The sequence below is a fragment of the Coffea arabica genome, chromosome 10c (assembly GCF_036785885.1).
Source record: "Coffea arabica cultivar ET-39 chromosome 10c, Coffea Arabica ET-39 HiFi, whole genome shotgun sequence".
Classification (NCBI taxonomy): domain Eukaryota; kingdom Viridiplantae; phylum Streptophyta; class Magnoliopsida; order Gentianales; family Rubiaceae; genus Coffea; species Coffea arabica.
In genome coordinates, this window is record NC_092329.1 from 4657962 (window position 1) to 4674758 (window position 16797).

At 35.8% G+C, this 16797-nt stretch overlaps 2 protein-coding genes across 3 annotated transcripts; both read left to right on the top strand.

The window, feature by feature from the left end:
- Nucleotides 1–454: 454 nt before the first annotated feature.
- LOC113713672 (glutamate receptor 2.7-like) lies at nucleotides 455–4435 on the top strand. The gene is made up of 5 exons (XM_027237453.1): nucleotides 455–763; nucleotides 1235–2541; nucleotides 2977–3292; nucleotides 3404–3801; nucleotides 3923–4435. Exons 1-5 carry the CDS (start codon nucleotides 484–486, stop codon nucleotides 4313–4315), a joined length of 2694 nt encoding a protein of 897 aa, XP_027093254.1. The 5' UTR covers nucleotides 455–483; the 3' UTR covers nucleotides 4316–4435.
- A 4789-nt stretch (nucleotides 4436–9224) lies between these two features.
- On the top strand, nucleotides 9225–16198 carry LOC113713707 (uncharacterized). 2 transcript variants are annotated; one of them, XM_027237494.2, is made up of 12 exons: nucleotides 9225–9568; nucleotides 9711–9885; nucleotides 10934–11017; nucleotides 11403–11644; nucleotides 12181–12412; nucleotides 12557–12721; nucleotides 13023–13154; nucleotides 13364–13477; nucleotides 13980–14027; nucleotides 14237–14315; nucleotides 14958–15014; nucleotides 15905–16198. In XM_027237494.2, the coding sequence occupies exons 1-12, from the start codon at nucleotides 9369–9371 to the stop codon at nucleotides 15961–15963; spliced, it is 1587 nt and encodes a 528-aa protein (XP_027093295.2). In that variant the 5' UTR covers nucleotides 9225–9368; the 3' UTR covers nucleotides 15964–16198. The 2 variants fall into 2 exon arrangements, with proteins under 2 accessions (XP_027093295.2, XP_027093296.2); XM_027237495.2 differs by having other exon boundaries at nucleotides 15927–16198.
- Nucleotides 16199–16797: the final 599 nt, after the last annotated feature.

Below are 16797 nucleotides of genomic sequence, written 5' to 3' on the forward strand. Positions count from 1 at the left end.
CATGGCTGAAACAAGACTTGCATATATATACAGTAAGGGTGGTAATTAAGGGTTGTACGGACATTAATTTAATAACAGCCATATCACAGTATGTCCAACAATTATTTCAAAGAATAGATTAGGTAAAATGAAAACAGAAAAAGACGCGTAGAGTTTTCTCTGTACCAATTTTTCTCTAAAGCTTTTAGCGCCTTTGACCCGATTTTCGTAATTTCCAATTCTTCATGCTTCTCCAACTTTTGTTTTGACCTTGTTAGTAAAGGAAATAACAGTAGTTAAGTTAGCTAGCGGAAATTGCATCAGAATTCAGAGCTACCAGAAAGTCCTTAGAGCTCATCAAAGGAGTAATTAAGAGGGGTCATTATCAGGAATTTTTCATTGCTAAATGTATTTGAATATATAAGTCAAGAAGGCCAACTCATTTGATCGTCATTTGCCCTTCATTTCAGTCGGGAAGGTCTGTTCTTCTTCTTTAATAGCACAATGAATCTTCCTGTCATTCTGTCATTGTTGGGTATCTTTCCATTAATGGCCAAATCAGAAGTAAGTGCTCAAGGGCGAAACGTGCAGTATTGCTCAATAAACCACCACCACGAAATTGGGAGCATAGGAGTGGTCGTTGATCAGAGTTCTCGTGTAGGTAAGGAGCAAAAAATAGGCGTGGAGATGGCAGTCCACGACTTCAATCGGGAGTCACATTGTTCAAAGGTGGATTTGCATATTCAAGATTCACAAGGGAACTCAGCTCGAGCAGCTTCTGCTGGTAATATGCTTCCCCAACCAATATAGCCAACCATTTTGATCACTACATAATACACTATTCTTTTACAAATTGATGCTAAAGTGGGGAAAAACTGGCACATGAGTCGCCCGTTTATCAGTTTATGTGGAGCAAACTTTTGCAGGTCAAAATGTTTCGCGGTTATCGTTTATGGTCTTGAGTCTCGAGTCTTGATATGTTAGTTCTTTATTGGAGTATAATTTATACATGAATCACAAAACTTATGTACTCTTAAAGAATTTTTTTTTCCCTGAGAGGACACAGCACCCAAAAAATTGTGGGCAATTTTCCTTACACTTTTACATAAGAATTAAACTTTACAGCTAATATATACCTTAACTTCACCTTTTATCCTGTGCCTTACCTACCATATAGGGTAGAAGAACGCATTTCTTTACATGTGCGCGCGTGTGCTGGTTTTATAGTCGTTCATTTTTCCTTATTGTATCTCAGTAACAGAGGTTGTGAACAAGAAACAAGCGCGTGTCATTATCGGATCGCTTACGTTGCAAGAAGCCACTCTGCTATGGGAACTGGACAAAGTTCCCAAACACATCCCCATCATTTCCACGGCTCAAATGTCTACCTCTCTTCCACTGTTACCGTCTGATCGATCTTTACCTTTCATCGGGATGAGCACCGACATTAATATCCAGATGCAATGCATTGCGGCTATAGTTGGCCATTTCCGGTGGAGAAAGGTGATAGCAATTTACGAGCATAGCAACAGCTTTTCTGCGGATACTGGGCTTGTCACGCACCTCTCCGACTCGCTCCGAGCCATTGAGTCTGTTGTCGAACATCACATGGCATTCCATCCGGTGGGTTCAGAGCCAAACCCTAAAGAATTCATCGAAGAACAGTTAAGGAAGCTGAAGGGCAAGAGCGTTAAAGTCTTTACAGTGCTGCAGTCCTCTTTGGAATTTGCTATGGTTCTTTTCGAGAAGGCTAAAGAATTGGGCATGCTGGACAGGGGTTATGTATGGATCGTTTCAGATGATGTTGCAAGCCTTCTTGACTCTGTTAAGTCGTCCTTTATACTCGAGTATATGCAAGGCATAATTGGATTAAAGACAACTTATTCTGAAACTAGCCATTCGTTCCAAGCATTCGAGCGACGGTTTAGAAGAAAGTATAGATCAGAATATCCTGAAGAAGAAAAATTTTCCAGTCCAAGCATATACGCTCTTCGAGCTTATGATTCAACATTGGCCGTCGCCATGGCATTACAAAATGTGAAAGGAAAGGTAAATTCCAGTGGCTTAGTGGATTCGATTTTGTCCTGTAATTTTGATGGTCTTGCTGGAAAAATAAGCTTCAAGAATGGTGCGTTATTGCAAAATCCCGTGTATCAGGTAGTAAATGTGATAGGAAAAAGCTATAGGCCAGTAGCATTATGGTCACCGGAATTTGGCTTTTCAAAGGCCCCGATTGAACACGATGGCATGGTAACGAATTCTGGCAATGGCTTACGGGAAGATTTGGGTCAAATTTACTGGCCAGGTGCTGAGCTGAAAGTCCCAAAGGGATGGACATTGGGAGAGAGTGGAAAACCCTTGAGGATAGGAGTCCCCGCCAATGGTGCTTTTCATTATTTTGTCAATGTTACTTTTGAGCAAAGCCGAAATGAAACTGCTATTACCGGGTTTTCGATCCAAGTATTTGAAGCTGCAGTCAGCCACCTACCTTACCACCTGCCCCATGTTTTAGTCCCCCATTATGGATCGTATGACCAATTGGTGTCTGAAGTTCACAACAAGGTACCATATATTCTAACATGTTTGTTCATCGTTAATTTCTGGATTAAATTTCAGGAATGTTAAAGATCAGAATTAAATATATTACTCTAGTATTCCTAAAGGGAGTAAAAATATGTTCAACTTTACTAATTATATTGGTAGATTGGAGTTTATAATGAAAATGTAGAACATAAGTAATTACTATGCCATAATTTTGAGTATAGCTATCTCAAGAAAAAAAGTGGCATGCTCTTTTAAATGTTTGATTTACTTGTTAGTTTCTCGAGGTCCTTACCATTTGCCAATAGTTTTAAGCAGATCATTCATAAATACATCAATTATAGAAGACGAAGATAAAAGAAAAAGATCCAATCAATAACGATGTTAATTCTTGCTATTCCCAATAATCATTTTCCCTGGAAAAGTTACTAATAATGATCGATTTCAATGATAAAGAACTTAGATGCAGCGGTGGGTGATATCGGGATAGTGGTGGACCGCTACAAGATTGCCGATTTTACACAGCCCTACCTGGAAACTGGAGTTGTCATGGTAGTCACTGTAAAACCAGACGTCACAAAGACAAGGCTTATGGTTTTAAAAGCATTTGCATTGAAAATGTGGATACTCTTAGCAGCCTTGAGCGTGTTTACTGGTGCTGTCATTTGGTTAAATGAACATGCAAATAACAATCCAGAATTCAGAGGTCCATTCCCTCAAAACATCGGGGCCATGCTTTGGTTTTCTGTTACCATTCTATCATTTGCTCAGAGTAAGTTTCACTGATTACACACCAATCAAACAAGGCTTTTTAATGAAAGAGGACCTTGTAATCTAAGGATATATAGTAACAAATTTTTGACGCCAAATTATCCCTTTACAGGAGAATCTATCAGAAGCAATTTGTCACGGCTGGTGCTAGCGACATGGTTGTTTGTGACAGTAGTTGTGACGACATGTTTTACTGCAGCTGTTACTTCATGGATGACTGTTCCAAAGATTGAACCATCTATAGTGGATATCGATTATCTATTAGGGACAGATGCACCTGTTGGATGCAATAACAATTCCTACATCGGTCGTTTCTTAACAAATGTTTTGCATTTCAAGCCTGAAAACGTCAGGCGAATTGGCTCCATTAGCGATTACCCTGAAGCTTTCCAGAGGGGAACCATCAAAGCAGCTTTCTTGGCAGCCCCACATGCCAAAGTCTTCCTTGCGAAGTATTGCAAAGGCTATACCGAAGCAGGGTCCAAATTCAAACTTGGTAGCTTTGGATTTGTAAGATTAGTATTAAGATCCAGATTCCGGTCAAATTCGTTGTGTTTTAACATACTTATTCCTATATTAACTTATCTTATCTGGGCTCATAACGATAGTGGTTTTTTTTTTGTGGTCTCAGGTCTTCCAAAAGGGTTCTCCTTTGGCTGATGATATTTCGGGGGCTATTCTAAAGATAACATTGACAGGAACGATCGATCAAATGGAAAAACGCATGCTTTCATCTCTAAACTGCTCTTCATCAGCGGGGGAAGATAATCAAGGCCCTAGTAAAATAGGCACCGAACCTTTCTTTTTTCTTTTCCTAGTATCAGGCAGCCTTCTTGTGGTTGCATTTGTGAATGCAGTTGCACGTCTACTGGAAAGGCATTGCTCGATTTTTGACTGTATACAAGCATCATTGATAAACAGAAGAGCGGGTAGATGGGCATTATTGCTTCTTACTAGATGCTTCACAAAATTTGGAACAAGAAATTTAAGGGTTCCTATCATGCACAGACATTCAAGAATTTGAGACAAATCTGGAGCCTGATATTTGTCATGATCTAAAACCTTGTTATTAAAGAATATATAGGTTTTTGTACATGGTCGTCATAAATTATAAGCCAGCTTTGCTCCTGCCAGATTTCAATCATCTTCTTGTTGCATGGTGGATTAAAGAATGTCATGTTTTCAACCTAGCTAACAATGAGTTTTCCGGGGAGGATTCTATTTCACGTTAGCTGGAAATTATTGGAGACTGATCCTCTAATGTTATTTGCAATGTCCAGTAGTCGTTTTGTGCTGTAAGGCCAGTTGTAGTCCACACTCCACAATGTACCAAGACAATATTGAAAGCCTCTGAAATCGAAAAGACAAACAGGTGGGAAGAAAAAAAAAACCAGGATCCTAATCAAGTAAATCGTGTAATAGTAGAACGTTAAACTTCATGTTGTCACAGTTTAAATTCTAAATATACGACTAAAATTTTAGAGGTAATCTGAGATATGTATTACAAAAACCTAAAAAAGGATAAATTATTTTTTATCCCTTGTAATTTGATACTTTATCACATAACCCTCTATGGTTTAAAATCTATATATAACCGCTTTATGATTTGGATTAATGTGTAACTGTTAGTTTTTTCATAATTTTAATAATTAATAGTAAAAAGTCAAAATCAAACTAATAAATTGATATATTTACCCTTTTACTACTTTTTTTCCCCCAAATACAAAAAGAAGAAATTGAAATAAAAAAAAGATAAATAAGAAATGGAAAATACAATTAAAGATTTGGTTTAAAAACTTATAATTATATTTGTAGTCAATAAAGATTTGGTATTTTTGTTTCTTATTTATTTGCTTTATATTTTCCTTTCATCTTTTTTGTTTCTCATTTATTTATTTTTTATTTTCCTTCCATCTTTTTGTATTTGGAGACAATTAAGATTTTGTAGACAAAAATATAGGTTTTCAAAATCGTTTTTCCTCTTCCAAAAGAGGGGGAAGAGAGAGAAGGAAAAAATAAAAATAAAAATAGTGAAAGGTTGAATTTGTCAATTTATTGGTTTAACTTTGACTTTTAATATTGACTGTTAGTTTTAACGAAAATGCAAAAAATCAATGGTGACATTTTAACCCAAACTATAAGGGGTTTTATATAAATTTTAAAACCATATGGAGGTCACGTGTGATAAAGCATCAAATCCAATATAAAAATTCCAAGGTTGAATAACTCTCTGTATCGCCACTGGCCATTTGGTCCAGTGATCATCACCATTAAAGGTAATGCTGGAGGTCAGGGGTTCAATCCCTACCTCCCACAAATTTGCCACAATTTGTGGCGGTCTTAATTGACCTTCATCGATGGAGTCTGTACTCACATCGAATCCCCTCCCCTTCCCCTTAGACTAGGCTAGATTAGGTTATAGGACATCTATCGTTGCGAAAAAAAAAATATATATATATGATATTTATGGTCATATATTTTAAATAAAATGTTTATTATTGAAGCAAACTTTAATCTTTTAAATATTTTTCATAAAATAATTTTATATTGGTAGTTGTAATGTTTAGGAGTAGTTATGTTAAAAACATATATTTAAAAGTAAAAATAATCATGGATAATTATAGGTACTTAAAGTAAAAATAGTTTTTACAAGACAAAAAAGAAAGTTCATAAACTGAAGATAGATATTAATCCTAGTATTAACCCCAACCCCTTCCTCAAGCTTTATATATAGTATAGATAATCATTTGAACTCTTCTCATTTCCTATATTTCTTTCTTTTTATTTACTTAAGTGGTAACTCTTATAAAGTCGACTACAATTTAAGTAAACGGTCTGGAATGGCCTGTATGCCTAATGTATGAGAGCGGTGCTCCAGCTAATCGGCGATAAAGATGTCCACGTATAAATTGTTGATGTAGTTTTCATACAATGATTTCTTTTTTCCAAAATTAATTCATAACAATAATATTTATGTTCGAGGCAATGTGTCATGTGATTAGACTACGAATTACAAATTACTGAAAAAGTCTTATGGCTATTTCTCAAGGCAATTCAATCATCTAGATATAATGAAAGTGAAGGACCCACAACAATTATGGAATGTCCTAAATTTTTTTTTCTTTTTCTTTTTTTCTACTCAGGGAGTATCCAGGCTTCGGATAAGTCGGACCCGACTAATCCCCCTGAGACCCGAGAGGAGACGCCCCGTACCCTCGAACCGATATAATCACTGGGACTCGATCCCTGGTGGGAGAGAATGGACAACGGGTCCTAAGAAGGCTCCCGTGACCAACCGAACTACCCAGGAGGAGCCCTAAATAATTGACCCGTTTGCCAAGTACACTTTTCCAAAATCTTTATTGATCTTTTTTTTTTTAATGAAATGTTTTAAATTCAGAACTTTCTACTTAAAATTACAATCCCTTCCACCTTATTATTCAACCCAACTCTCCCCTTGTCTATTGTTTTGATTGTAAATTTTTTTTTTTTTTTGGACAAGCATGTTCAAATTATGATAAATCAAATTGGGCTAGATTACTTGCTAAGCTCAAAACTTAAAACATTAACGAAATTCCCTTTTTTTTTGGCATTCTAATGATGCTCGATTCATGTTGTTTTTTTAAATGAGTATTAATCAAACAAACCCAACTACACCTAAGATTTTTTTAAAAAAAAACTATTAATCAATTTTTTAGATGGGGATGTCTTGGATTAATCAACTCTAACTTTTATGTATTTAGGCAGCTGTTGTCCAATGATTTGTAACACCATTCCTTTAATACAATACAATGAACTAGAGGCTAGAGCCAAAAAAACAAAAAGGCAAACGCTTTTCTGTTACGTAAGTCCTCGTTATACTCCTTGTTTGGACACATAAAAATTTTGCGATGTATAAATATCTTAAAATTGTATATAAAAAATATTTAATAAAAATAGCGTATACAAATAAAATATTTAATATATATTCAACTTTTAATGTATACAGTAATTGAATAAAATCGCACAAAATACAATTGTACTAAATTCTTGTCCGTCGGTGGAAAACCATTCAACACCCAGCAACACTCGGCTTCTCCTAGTTAGTCTTGGTCTCACCGCCAGTAGAAGTCTCCTTCCCCAATGCCCTTGTCATGGCGTTGCGACTAATATATACACACGAGCAAAGACCGCATATGAATTTTGAAGTACCCGCATAATCTTCTTTTCTTTTAATGTGTGATGTATTTTGGATCTTTTTTTTTTAAATTCAATCAAATCTTCAGACCAAATCAACTAGTAATTAATTAGGCAGGTGTTCTGACTAAACATTTTTTTGCTTAGTTAAATAGATTTTTTTTTTTAATTTAAGTCAATAATTGCACTTGGGGACATAAGTTTGTGCTTCTTTTTTTTTTTTTTAATGAGATTCAATTTAGGCAGGATTGACTAAATAGGAGTCACACAACAATTTAAAGTGATTGATTACATATCACTGATTAAATTAAAATGTTTTTTCCTTAACAAAAAATGAGAATAGATAATTAAATGTAATTATTAAGTGATCAAGTTTTTGTAACTATATCGTATCATTAATAACACGAAGTTATTAATTGATTAATTATATCGTGTCATCAACAACACAAAGTTATTATTTGCTTGGCAATTATTTATGCATCACAAAGAGCTAATATATACTAAGATTGTTCAAATCATAGAGTTGTGAATTTGTATTTTAATATATTGTTTTTGTATTAATCCCACACTATGTCGATTAGTGTTATAATTTTATATAGACTTTGTTATATATTTGTGTGTGTGTATCAAAGCTCAGAGTATTCATGGAATTAATTTCAGTTTTATCAAACACAGATGGGAGTAACATATTTTAAATTGATCAAGTTGTTTTATAACATACTCTAAGAAAAACATTACAACATTTGAACCCCAAGTTATCAAAATATTCGATTAATTTATAAAAATATTATAGTAGCTCAATTTAATGGTCTATAAAATGTGATGATCCCACTAAAATCAAGACCGACTTGCAAAGTTTGAATAGTATGGTCGCAAGATTATGGAGACAAGATATTTTAACTACTTTGCCTGCCAATATCTAAGGCCACAATTTTTTCTATTAATCAAAATCTCACGAAGAATTTTCCTGTTTGCATCATGAATGATGACATGACCCAGCTCATTCATTTCCAGTCTTCTTGACTTCTTCTCACTACCTCTGGCTAAGTAAACGACCAAAAATATTTATCAAAAAACTAAAATAATTTTTTTTTTTTGTAACGAATACACAATAAATACTCGTTAACGTACCTTAATCACATTCTAATATATTATATGAATATATGTACTAATAATTACTAAACTATCTTATATTTATACACTTTTTGCATGTAATTTTACATTTTTAAAAAGTTCAACGCTCAAACAATCGATCAATAAATAAGTGCTTATTGGACACTCGTCAAATGTATTCAAATAAATTGTACTGCCCAACCCGATAATTCTATTCCTTTTGTACCAAACAAACAAGAGAGAGAGAGAGAGAGGGAGGAAATAAGGGAAAAAAAAAAGGTGAAATAGAAAAACAGTTCTACTACAGCTTCATCTCCTCTCTTTCCTGGACACGACTACGCATAGCCCCCGCCAGCAAATCCAGAGCTGTACAAAAACCTGCGGCAGGCCCCAACAGCTCAACCTCAACTCAGCTCTCACCTGATCTCTCCTCGGGACTCTCTGTCCTTTTTCTCTCTCTCTCTTCTGTACTTTTTGAATTTCTTTTTTCTCACTTATTAAACTGTTGCCTCGAACTTCTCCCGCAACCCTCTCCTTCTCCTTCTTCTTAACTGTCAAGTTTCCATACAGTAAATTTTATTCACTTCTTCCGCTACTTGTCCAAGTCTTCCTCAACCTCATTAATGGAACCTTCCAATAATTGATTTAATTAATTACTATTTATATATATATATATATATACTACTATGTTTACATGAGATTTGGATCTACCGGAACTCGCTGTTTTGGTAGAATACTTTTTGCTGCGAAAACAAGAAAGAAATTTGTGAAATTAGCAGAGTAGTCTAATGGAAGGCGGTGGTGACGGAACTGTAAAACTAGGAAATCTCACCACCATGAAGCCGGCGGAGCTCGATCGAGCTTTCAACTTAGAGCCGGACGTGTTTGTTTCCTCGCCTGTCACTCGGCAGAAAGCTGCCGCCGCCAAACAATTTATCGAGAATCATTATAAAAACTATCTGCAAGGCCTCCAGGATCGCAAGGACAGGTTCGCTTATCTCTCTCTTTTCTGTAACTATAATTGTTAGTGCACTAAATACACTGGAAAAGATGTTTGAATTTAGATGCGCACATTTTTTGTGTGTGTGTGTATATATATATATTATATAATTTTGTTTTTTAAAATAAAGGAGGAGAGCGCTGCAGAGGAAGGCGGAGGAGGCTAATGTATCGAGCGAGGAGCAAGAGGAGATGCTGAGGAACTTGGAAAGGAGAGAAACGGAATATATGAGATCGCAGAGGCACAAGGTTGGGATTGATGACTTTGAGCAGTTGACTATAATCGGTAGAGGTGCTTTTGGTGAGGTAAATGTGTTAAGTACATAGAAAACAAATACACATGTGGCTCCAATTTCGCTATTTATTTTCACATTTTTTGCTGATTCTTATTTGATTTTTAGTCATTAAATGCATGCTATATTCTTTTTCTGTTTATTCCCTACTATGAATGAAGTTCCTTAAGCTTGATTCTAACGGTTTTGCTGTAGAATCAATCTCCTACGTAACTGCCTTGACATGGATTCGAAATGCTTTTTATCAAGTTTGTGAAATCAATACGAAGGATTGATGGAGAATGTAATTGTATAATTTGATAGACGAGCGAGCACAAAGTAGGATCTTTCTCCTGTGAATTTCAGCATCTATCGTATCTAATTTAACATGTTCATTTTTCAGCAATGACAGTGAAAAATACAACGCTGTCTTCTTTTCAGGTTTTATTACTTTGCTGTACATGATCATTTTTTTCCCTTTTTTTGTTTTTCACATAGGGCACGCTGAATAAAGGAAGTTGTGTTCTGATAACGAAACTAGATTGACCATGAGAAGTTACCTTTGCTGTCATTGATACATTTTGTAGAAAAATCTCAGTTCATATTGTTTTTCATTTAATGTGCAAAATCTTAGGTGCCGAAAAGGTCAAATTCAGGGCCGCCGAAAGCCAACAAGAACTCATGAATATGTGCCCAAAAGTTCAAAGTCGTATTCTAGTCATGTGTATTGATTACGTGGAACTTCCTTCATGGCTTTTTGCAAATTCTATTCAGCATTTAAGGAGTTTATTTACTGATATTATTGTTGTTTTCGTTTTGGTAAAGTTCTGCCTAGGAAAGAAAGGTTCTTTATTGCTCTTTCTGTAAGGTATCTAGGTCTTTCGAAGGTAGAAGCACTTATAAGGCTACCCTTGTGTACTAGAGGGATGGAGAAGTTCATGCCACATAAGATCCTACTAAATTAGTATCGCTTCTTGCTTACCCTGCTATGATGCAAAATGTCAGAAAATTGCATTACATTGGACCACTTATCTATGCATTGCTTTGATACTAAGAGTTCAAGCATGCTTGTTGGTATGCAGGTTAGATTGTGTCGTGCTAAAAATACAGGAGAAATATATGCCATGAAGAAATTAAGGAAGTCCGATATGCTCAGTCGGGGACAGGTGAGACCTTGCTAATTGAAAACACAGTAAACATATTCGGTTGTTTTCCTTCTAGATCTTATGGTATCTACCTCATAATTGTAGTTGGTTAATATTAGGAGTTATTAAGATTTTAAGAGACACGTACGTGACTCTCAATTGAGAAAGAAAATTATCCAAACTTAAAAGCAAAAGCCAAGGTTATAAGAAGAGAATAGTAGTTACAAAATTGATATAATAATAGGGAACAGTTTATGTATTTGATTGGCCAAATGGAAATTCTGAATGCAATAGCTATATGCATGCAGGAGGGGAAAAAGATGATTAAATTCTTGACTTTCATATTCTAAAAGGTATACCGAGTATAAGTACCTGTGTCCTTGCTAATTTTTTCACTCCATTCCAGGTTGAGCATGTTCGCTCTGAGAGGAATTTGCTTGTAGAGGTTGACAGTCGGTGCATAGTAAAACTTTTTTATTCTTTCCAAGATTCAGATTTTTTGTACCTTATCATGGAGTATTTACCTGGTGGGGACATCATGACCTTACTGATGAGAGAGGATATTCTTTCCGAAGATGTTGCCAGATTCTACATTGCTGAAAGTATTCTTGCTATACATTCAATTCATCAACACAATTATGTACATAGGTACCAATACATGTGATTGCAGTGTACTTCTATGAATTTCATATTACCTTGTGTATTGGAGAGTGTAGCATCTCTTTTTGAATATGTGAGTACATATGACTATTCCTCAAATCAATTTTGAAACATAGACTTGGACCGTATAGGTAGTGCCAAGTCTTTCTTTCCTCAGAATTCAAGTGCCAAACTGTCCATATGCTGACCCTTTAAGGTCTGATGGCATCCAAATTAAGTGGAAATTCTTAGTTACTTGTAAGTTTTGTAGCATGACTTGATGTATCATGTCCAATAGCTTCTCCATAATTGAAGTATTTTTCCACTTTTTGCTTAATTTGGTATTACAGAGGTATTATTGATGCTGCAACGAGTTGAAAATATTTTGATGCTCAGATTTAAACTCTGGAGTTACAGATTTGTGTTGAATATCTTAACGTAGTTGAAACATGCTTGACAATGAACTTATCTTTGGTCTTATTTAGATTTCTGTGCATAATACACGTCTACGATTTGATATTTACTTGAAATACTTATTCGTTTAGGGATATAAAACCAGATAACCTAATATTGGACAAAAATGGTCATCTGAAGCTTTCCGACTTTGGCTTGTGTAAGCCCCTGCATAACAAATATTCTTCAATCCTTTTGGAAGATGAGGACTTGTCAATTCAGGAGTCTCCAAGTGAGCATGATGGCGACTCAGAAAGTAGTAGACCTCCTTGGTTAATGCCAAAAGAACAGTTACAACAATGGAAGCGTAACCGCCGAGCCTTGGTATTCACTCCCAACTTTACTTTTGTCTCTTAGTTGCTTAGTTGCAATGTCTAGTTTAATGACTTAAGTTTGACCCTTGTTTTATTTATCCACCAGTCATGCATTGATCCAATTTATGCAATGGCAATGTAACATAATTTGCAGGCATATTCTACTGTTGGGACACTGGATTATATGGCACCTGAGGTTTTGTTGAAAAAAGGATATGGAGTAGAGTGCGACTGGTGGTCACTGGGGGCTATCATGTACGAGATGCTAGTGGGCTATCCTCCCTTCTGTTCCGATGATCCAAGAATTGCATGCCGTAAGGTACCCAAATGGTCATTCTGTTAATTGAGCCCTGGGAGGGGTGAGGATAATGAAAATTAAATTTATGATTCTTAGCTCAATTGACATTGACACTTAGTTTATTTGGAATTTCTGAATATTAATGTCTTGCTGGCCTTTTTGTGAAATACATAATACTTTCCTAAATTGGTCAAGATTCTTACTGTTATTTTCAATTTATGATAGGGATAAAATGAATTAAGGACGTTATGTGACCCTTGAGTTATATCTTATTTAGTGTTGCTAACTGTCGTTGAATACTTCATTTTTTTCCCCTTATCAGATAATAAATTGGAGGACTTGCTTGAAGTTCCCTGAAGAACCAAAAATATCAGATGAGGCAAAGGATCTCATCTGTCATTTATTATGCGATGTAGATGCAAGGTTAGGGACCCGAGGAGTGGAAGAAATAAAGGTATATCTGCATTTATTAGCAATTCCCATACATGATCTGTGGTGGGGAGTTTATTTATCACTTTATTAAATAAGTGCCCAGTTCCAGAGTTTTAAGATGCTCATAACTATTAGGACGAGATTCCTTGTAATGACAAAGGTTTTACTCTGGATTAGCATTAATGCATTTATTATCTAAAACCTTATATATAATTACCAATATGTTTTCAGGCACATCCATGGTTTAGAGGCGTCCAATGGGACCAGCTTTATGAGATGGAAGCTGTGTACAAGCCAAGAGTAAATGGAGAATTAGACACACAGAACTTTGAGAAGTTTGCTGAAGTGAGTATTTCAGTTATTGCGTAATAGCTTTTTGGATAAAAAATTGGAGTAAGTTAATGGCGTTACTGAAGAGGTTCAGCTGAATTTTGATAACCATCTTTAACGACCCCAGGAATTGGGCAATCCCTGGACCTGTTTTTGCACCACCTCTTTGAGCCTAGAACTTATAGTATGAGATTGTAGATTGCAAACCGGACTTACTGTTCTGCTCCAGAAAAAGAAAAAAGTGAATACCATCTTGCACCTTTTTTTTACCTTTGTGCCCCCTTACCTAGCCTGCTCCTTTCTTGGTTTCTCTCTTCCACATTGGGACTTTGGTCTGAGAACATGATTATTTTTTACCAAGTTAGAAAGGCTCTTGCCATTTCCTTACATTACTCTAGTACCTCATTTCCAGATACCTGCAGAAGTTGTCAGAGTTGCTATTACCATTTGTCAGTTGATATTGACATCTGAGTCATATGAAGCGTCTGACATTGTGGCATGTTTTGTTTCTCAACAGGTGGGAGATGCACCATCAACAGGACCAATAGTAGGACCTTGGCGGAAGGTTGCTTTTCTATTTTAAGTTTTGTGGTCTGATGTTATCATGGAAAACGAAATTTTACATTGATATGTCTCGTTTCCTTAAATGAAAAGGGAATAAGGGTTCATATTTGATGCAGTTGGGATCATGAATTTGGAGCAAAATTTAAACAATTCGCAGGATAAGCATGACTGTGTTTTGATTTTGGAATGGTATCTTGTTTATTGTTGCAGATGTTGACATCAAAAGATGCCAATTTCATTGGATTTACTTTCAAGAAGTCTGACGCCCTAAAATCTCTTGGCACTTCAGGTATGCTACTTGTTGTTTGTGTGGGTGTTGTGCCATCATAAATCGGGCTTGAAGCTCTCACCTTACCAACTTGCCACAGCTGATGGCTGTTGGTCATGGCTACTACCAATTCCTGACAAAGAAATGATTGTTTCTGATTCATGGTCTTCATATCTCATTGTTCGACTGTGAAAATGTGTTTTATTATGAAATGTTGCTGTGAAAATTCGAGGAGAGCTATTAACAAGCTACTTCCTGACTGCCGGAGACATTGAAACAGAAAGAAGCTGGAAAAGTACTTGTCCTTAGTATATTAAAAAAAAAAAAAACTATTTTGGGCCCTCACTTTATCGAATGAACTCTCTCCTAAATCCCTAGCATTTTAGCTGGTGTCTTGCATGATATTTATTCTGTCATTCTCATGAAAAATGACGTGTTTTACTATCCAGTGAAGTGAATTTAAGTTAGCAACTGAACTATTACTTGCTGTTTTCATCCTAATTAAATGATCAGTTTGTGAATTTAGCCGTCATAAATGTTTACTATCATCACAAACTTGAGTTATGAATCAGTAAAGTAACATTTTCTTGTGCATTTTCTCTTACAAATTCTTGTATCCATTTATAATTTTCTCATCATGGAAAGCTCCTGTTTGTTATGTAGGTGTAGTAACAAGGTCAAGTGCATCTTCAAAGCCTCCATCCTTAGTCTCATTATTTGGTATGGTGACCTTTCTGGTTCTACATTTACATAACAAGTGCCTTTTTTCTTTGTTTATTTTTGAAATGGGATTTGGTTGATCATCAATTCTGTGCCTTCATATGGTGATGAGAGACTGATAAGAAAAAAAAAATCATCTTGGTTGCTTTTAAATGGAAACCATATGATTCCAACCTAAAATTCAATTGCAGAAGGAATGCAGTTGAATACAAAATTGCTCCTGTGTTGATGACTAAGTTCTAGGGTGTTCTGTACTGTCTATAACACAGCATTCACACTTTTTATGGATAATTTGCATTGCTATTTCAAATAGCTTACCTGAACTCGAATTTTCATGCCCTTACCAATTTCTCTGTCTGTATGATTTTGTGTTTGTCTGTGTAGCTACTAGGTTTTCATATGTTCTGAAAGATGCTTGTCATCATGAGCGTATAAACATTCTGGGAGCGGAAAAGTTTTCCTGATATTGCCAATTTGTCTTGGTCTTCCGTAATGATTTAGATCAACATTTCTAGTAGTGTAGGAGGAAACTGTTAAAGAAGCAATGGTTACTCATGGTAAGAGTGAGCTTAACAGAATGCTGCAAAACGGGAGTCTGATATATCTAATCATATTGGATTTTTGCCAAAAAGTTGCCCGTGATTTTTATAGCAATCATTCCTCCTACAATTCTGCTTTTAAAAAAGCGATGATTTCCTTCCATTACCTTACTCAAATTTTCTTTAAACAATTTTCTTCATGCCAGCTATCCATTTAAATGAGAATTGGACGTTTAATTCCTTGTGTTAATTGTTGTGAGAGTGCAGCATTGGTCTGTCTGTGTTGTCTTTACTCCATAGTTGCTTAGAAGAAGCTTCCGAGTAGCTACTGTATTAAGTCTCTAAAGGCAGGTACTTTACACGACTCATGCAGGGAAGGTAGACCTCCAAGAGACAATAGCAGAAGATGAACCAAAACAAGAATGATAAAAAGTTTTTTCTCCTTGTGCCCTCTACAAGCATCTTGTTTTAGGAGTTATTCTTGTAGCTCGACAGCTAATTGCTTTACGAAGAAGAGAATAAATACTCAGCTAAAGAGCTGATACGATTTTTAGATGTGCCTTTTTGTTCTTCCCCTCCCTGATGTGTAAATACGAATGCTAATGTACAGCCTTAAAAGTATTATATCAAGTTTAATTCCGTCAATGCTACCATGGCGAAATTTGATTTTCAAATAAATGGTTAAAAATAGAAGGCTACTTGTATGTTGGTCTTGCTCCTAAAGCTGATGTCAACAGGGATTAGTATTGCTTCATTTGCAATTTTAAAAAAAGAGATGTTTAACAAAGTTTTCTTGTAGGCACTGGTTCCATAACAAAAAAGGGGTAACGGAATCCTTTTCTGCTCGTATTCTTTCTAGATTATATTGGAAGGCGGTAACAGTACCCAGAATCTGAAGCGTAACCCTGAAAATCAAGAAAAGAAACGGAGAATATAAAAGCTCAGCCTGGGCTAGATTACATCTGAGATGGATTATTGTCTTTGCACCCTCGAGAAAAAGCTGAACAGGTGATGGGGAGTTATGATAATGGGATAGATATTTTAGCCGTTCATAGTCTTTCATACATCAAAGGGATGAGATACGCTCACCGATATTTATCGAGTGTGTGCTTGAAAGGTGAAAGAGGGAAGATTTTCCTTTTCTTTCTCGAGAAAACTTCACGTGATAGATGGATGATGTACACCACTAGCCGCAAAGGCGGCAAGGCAGGGTCAAGGTAGGATTATTCCATTCCATTCCAAAG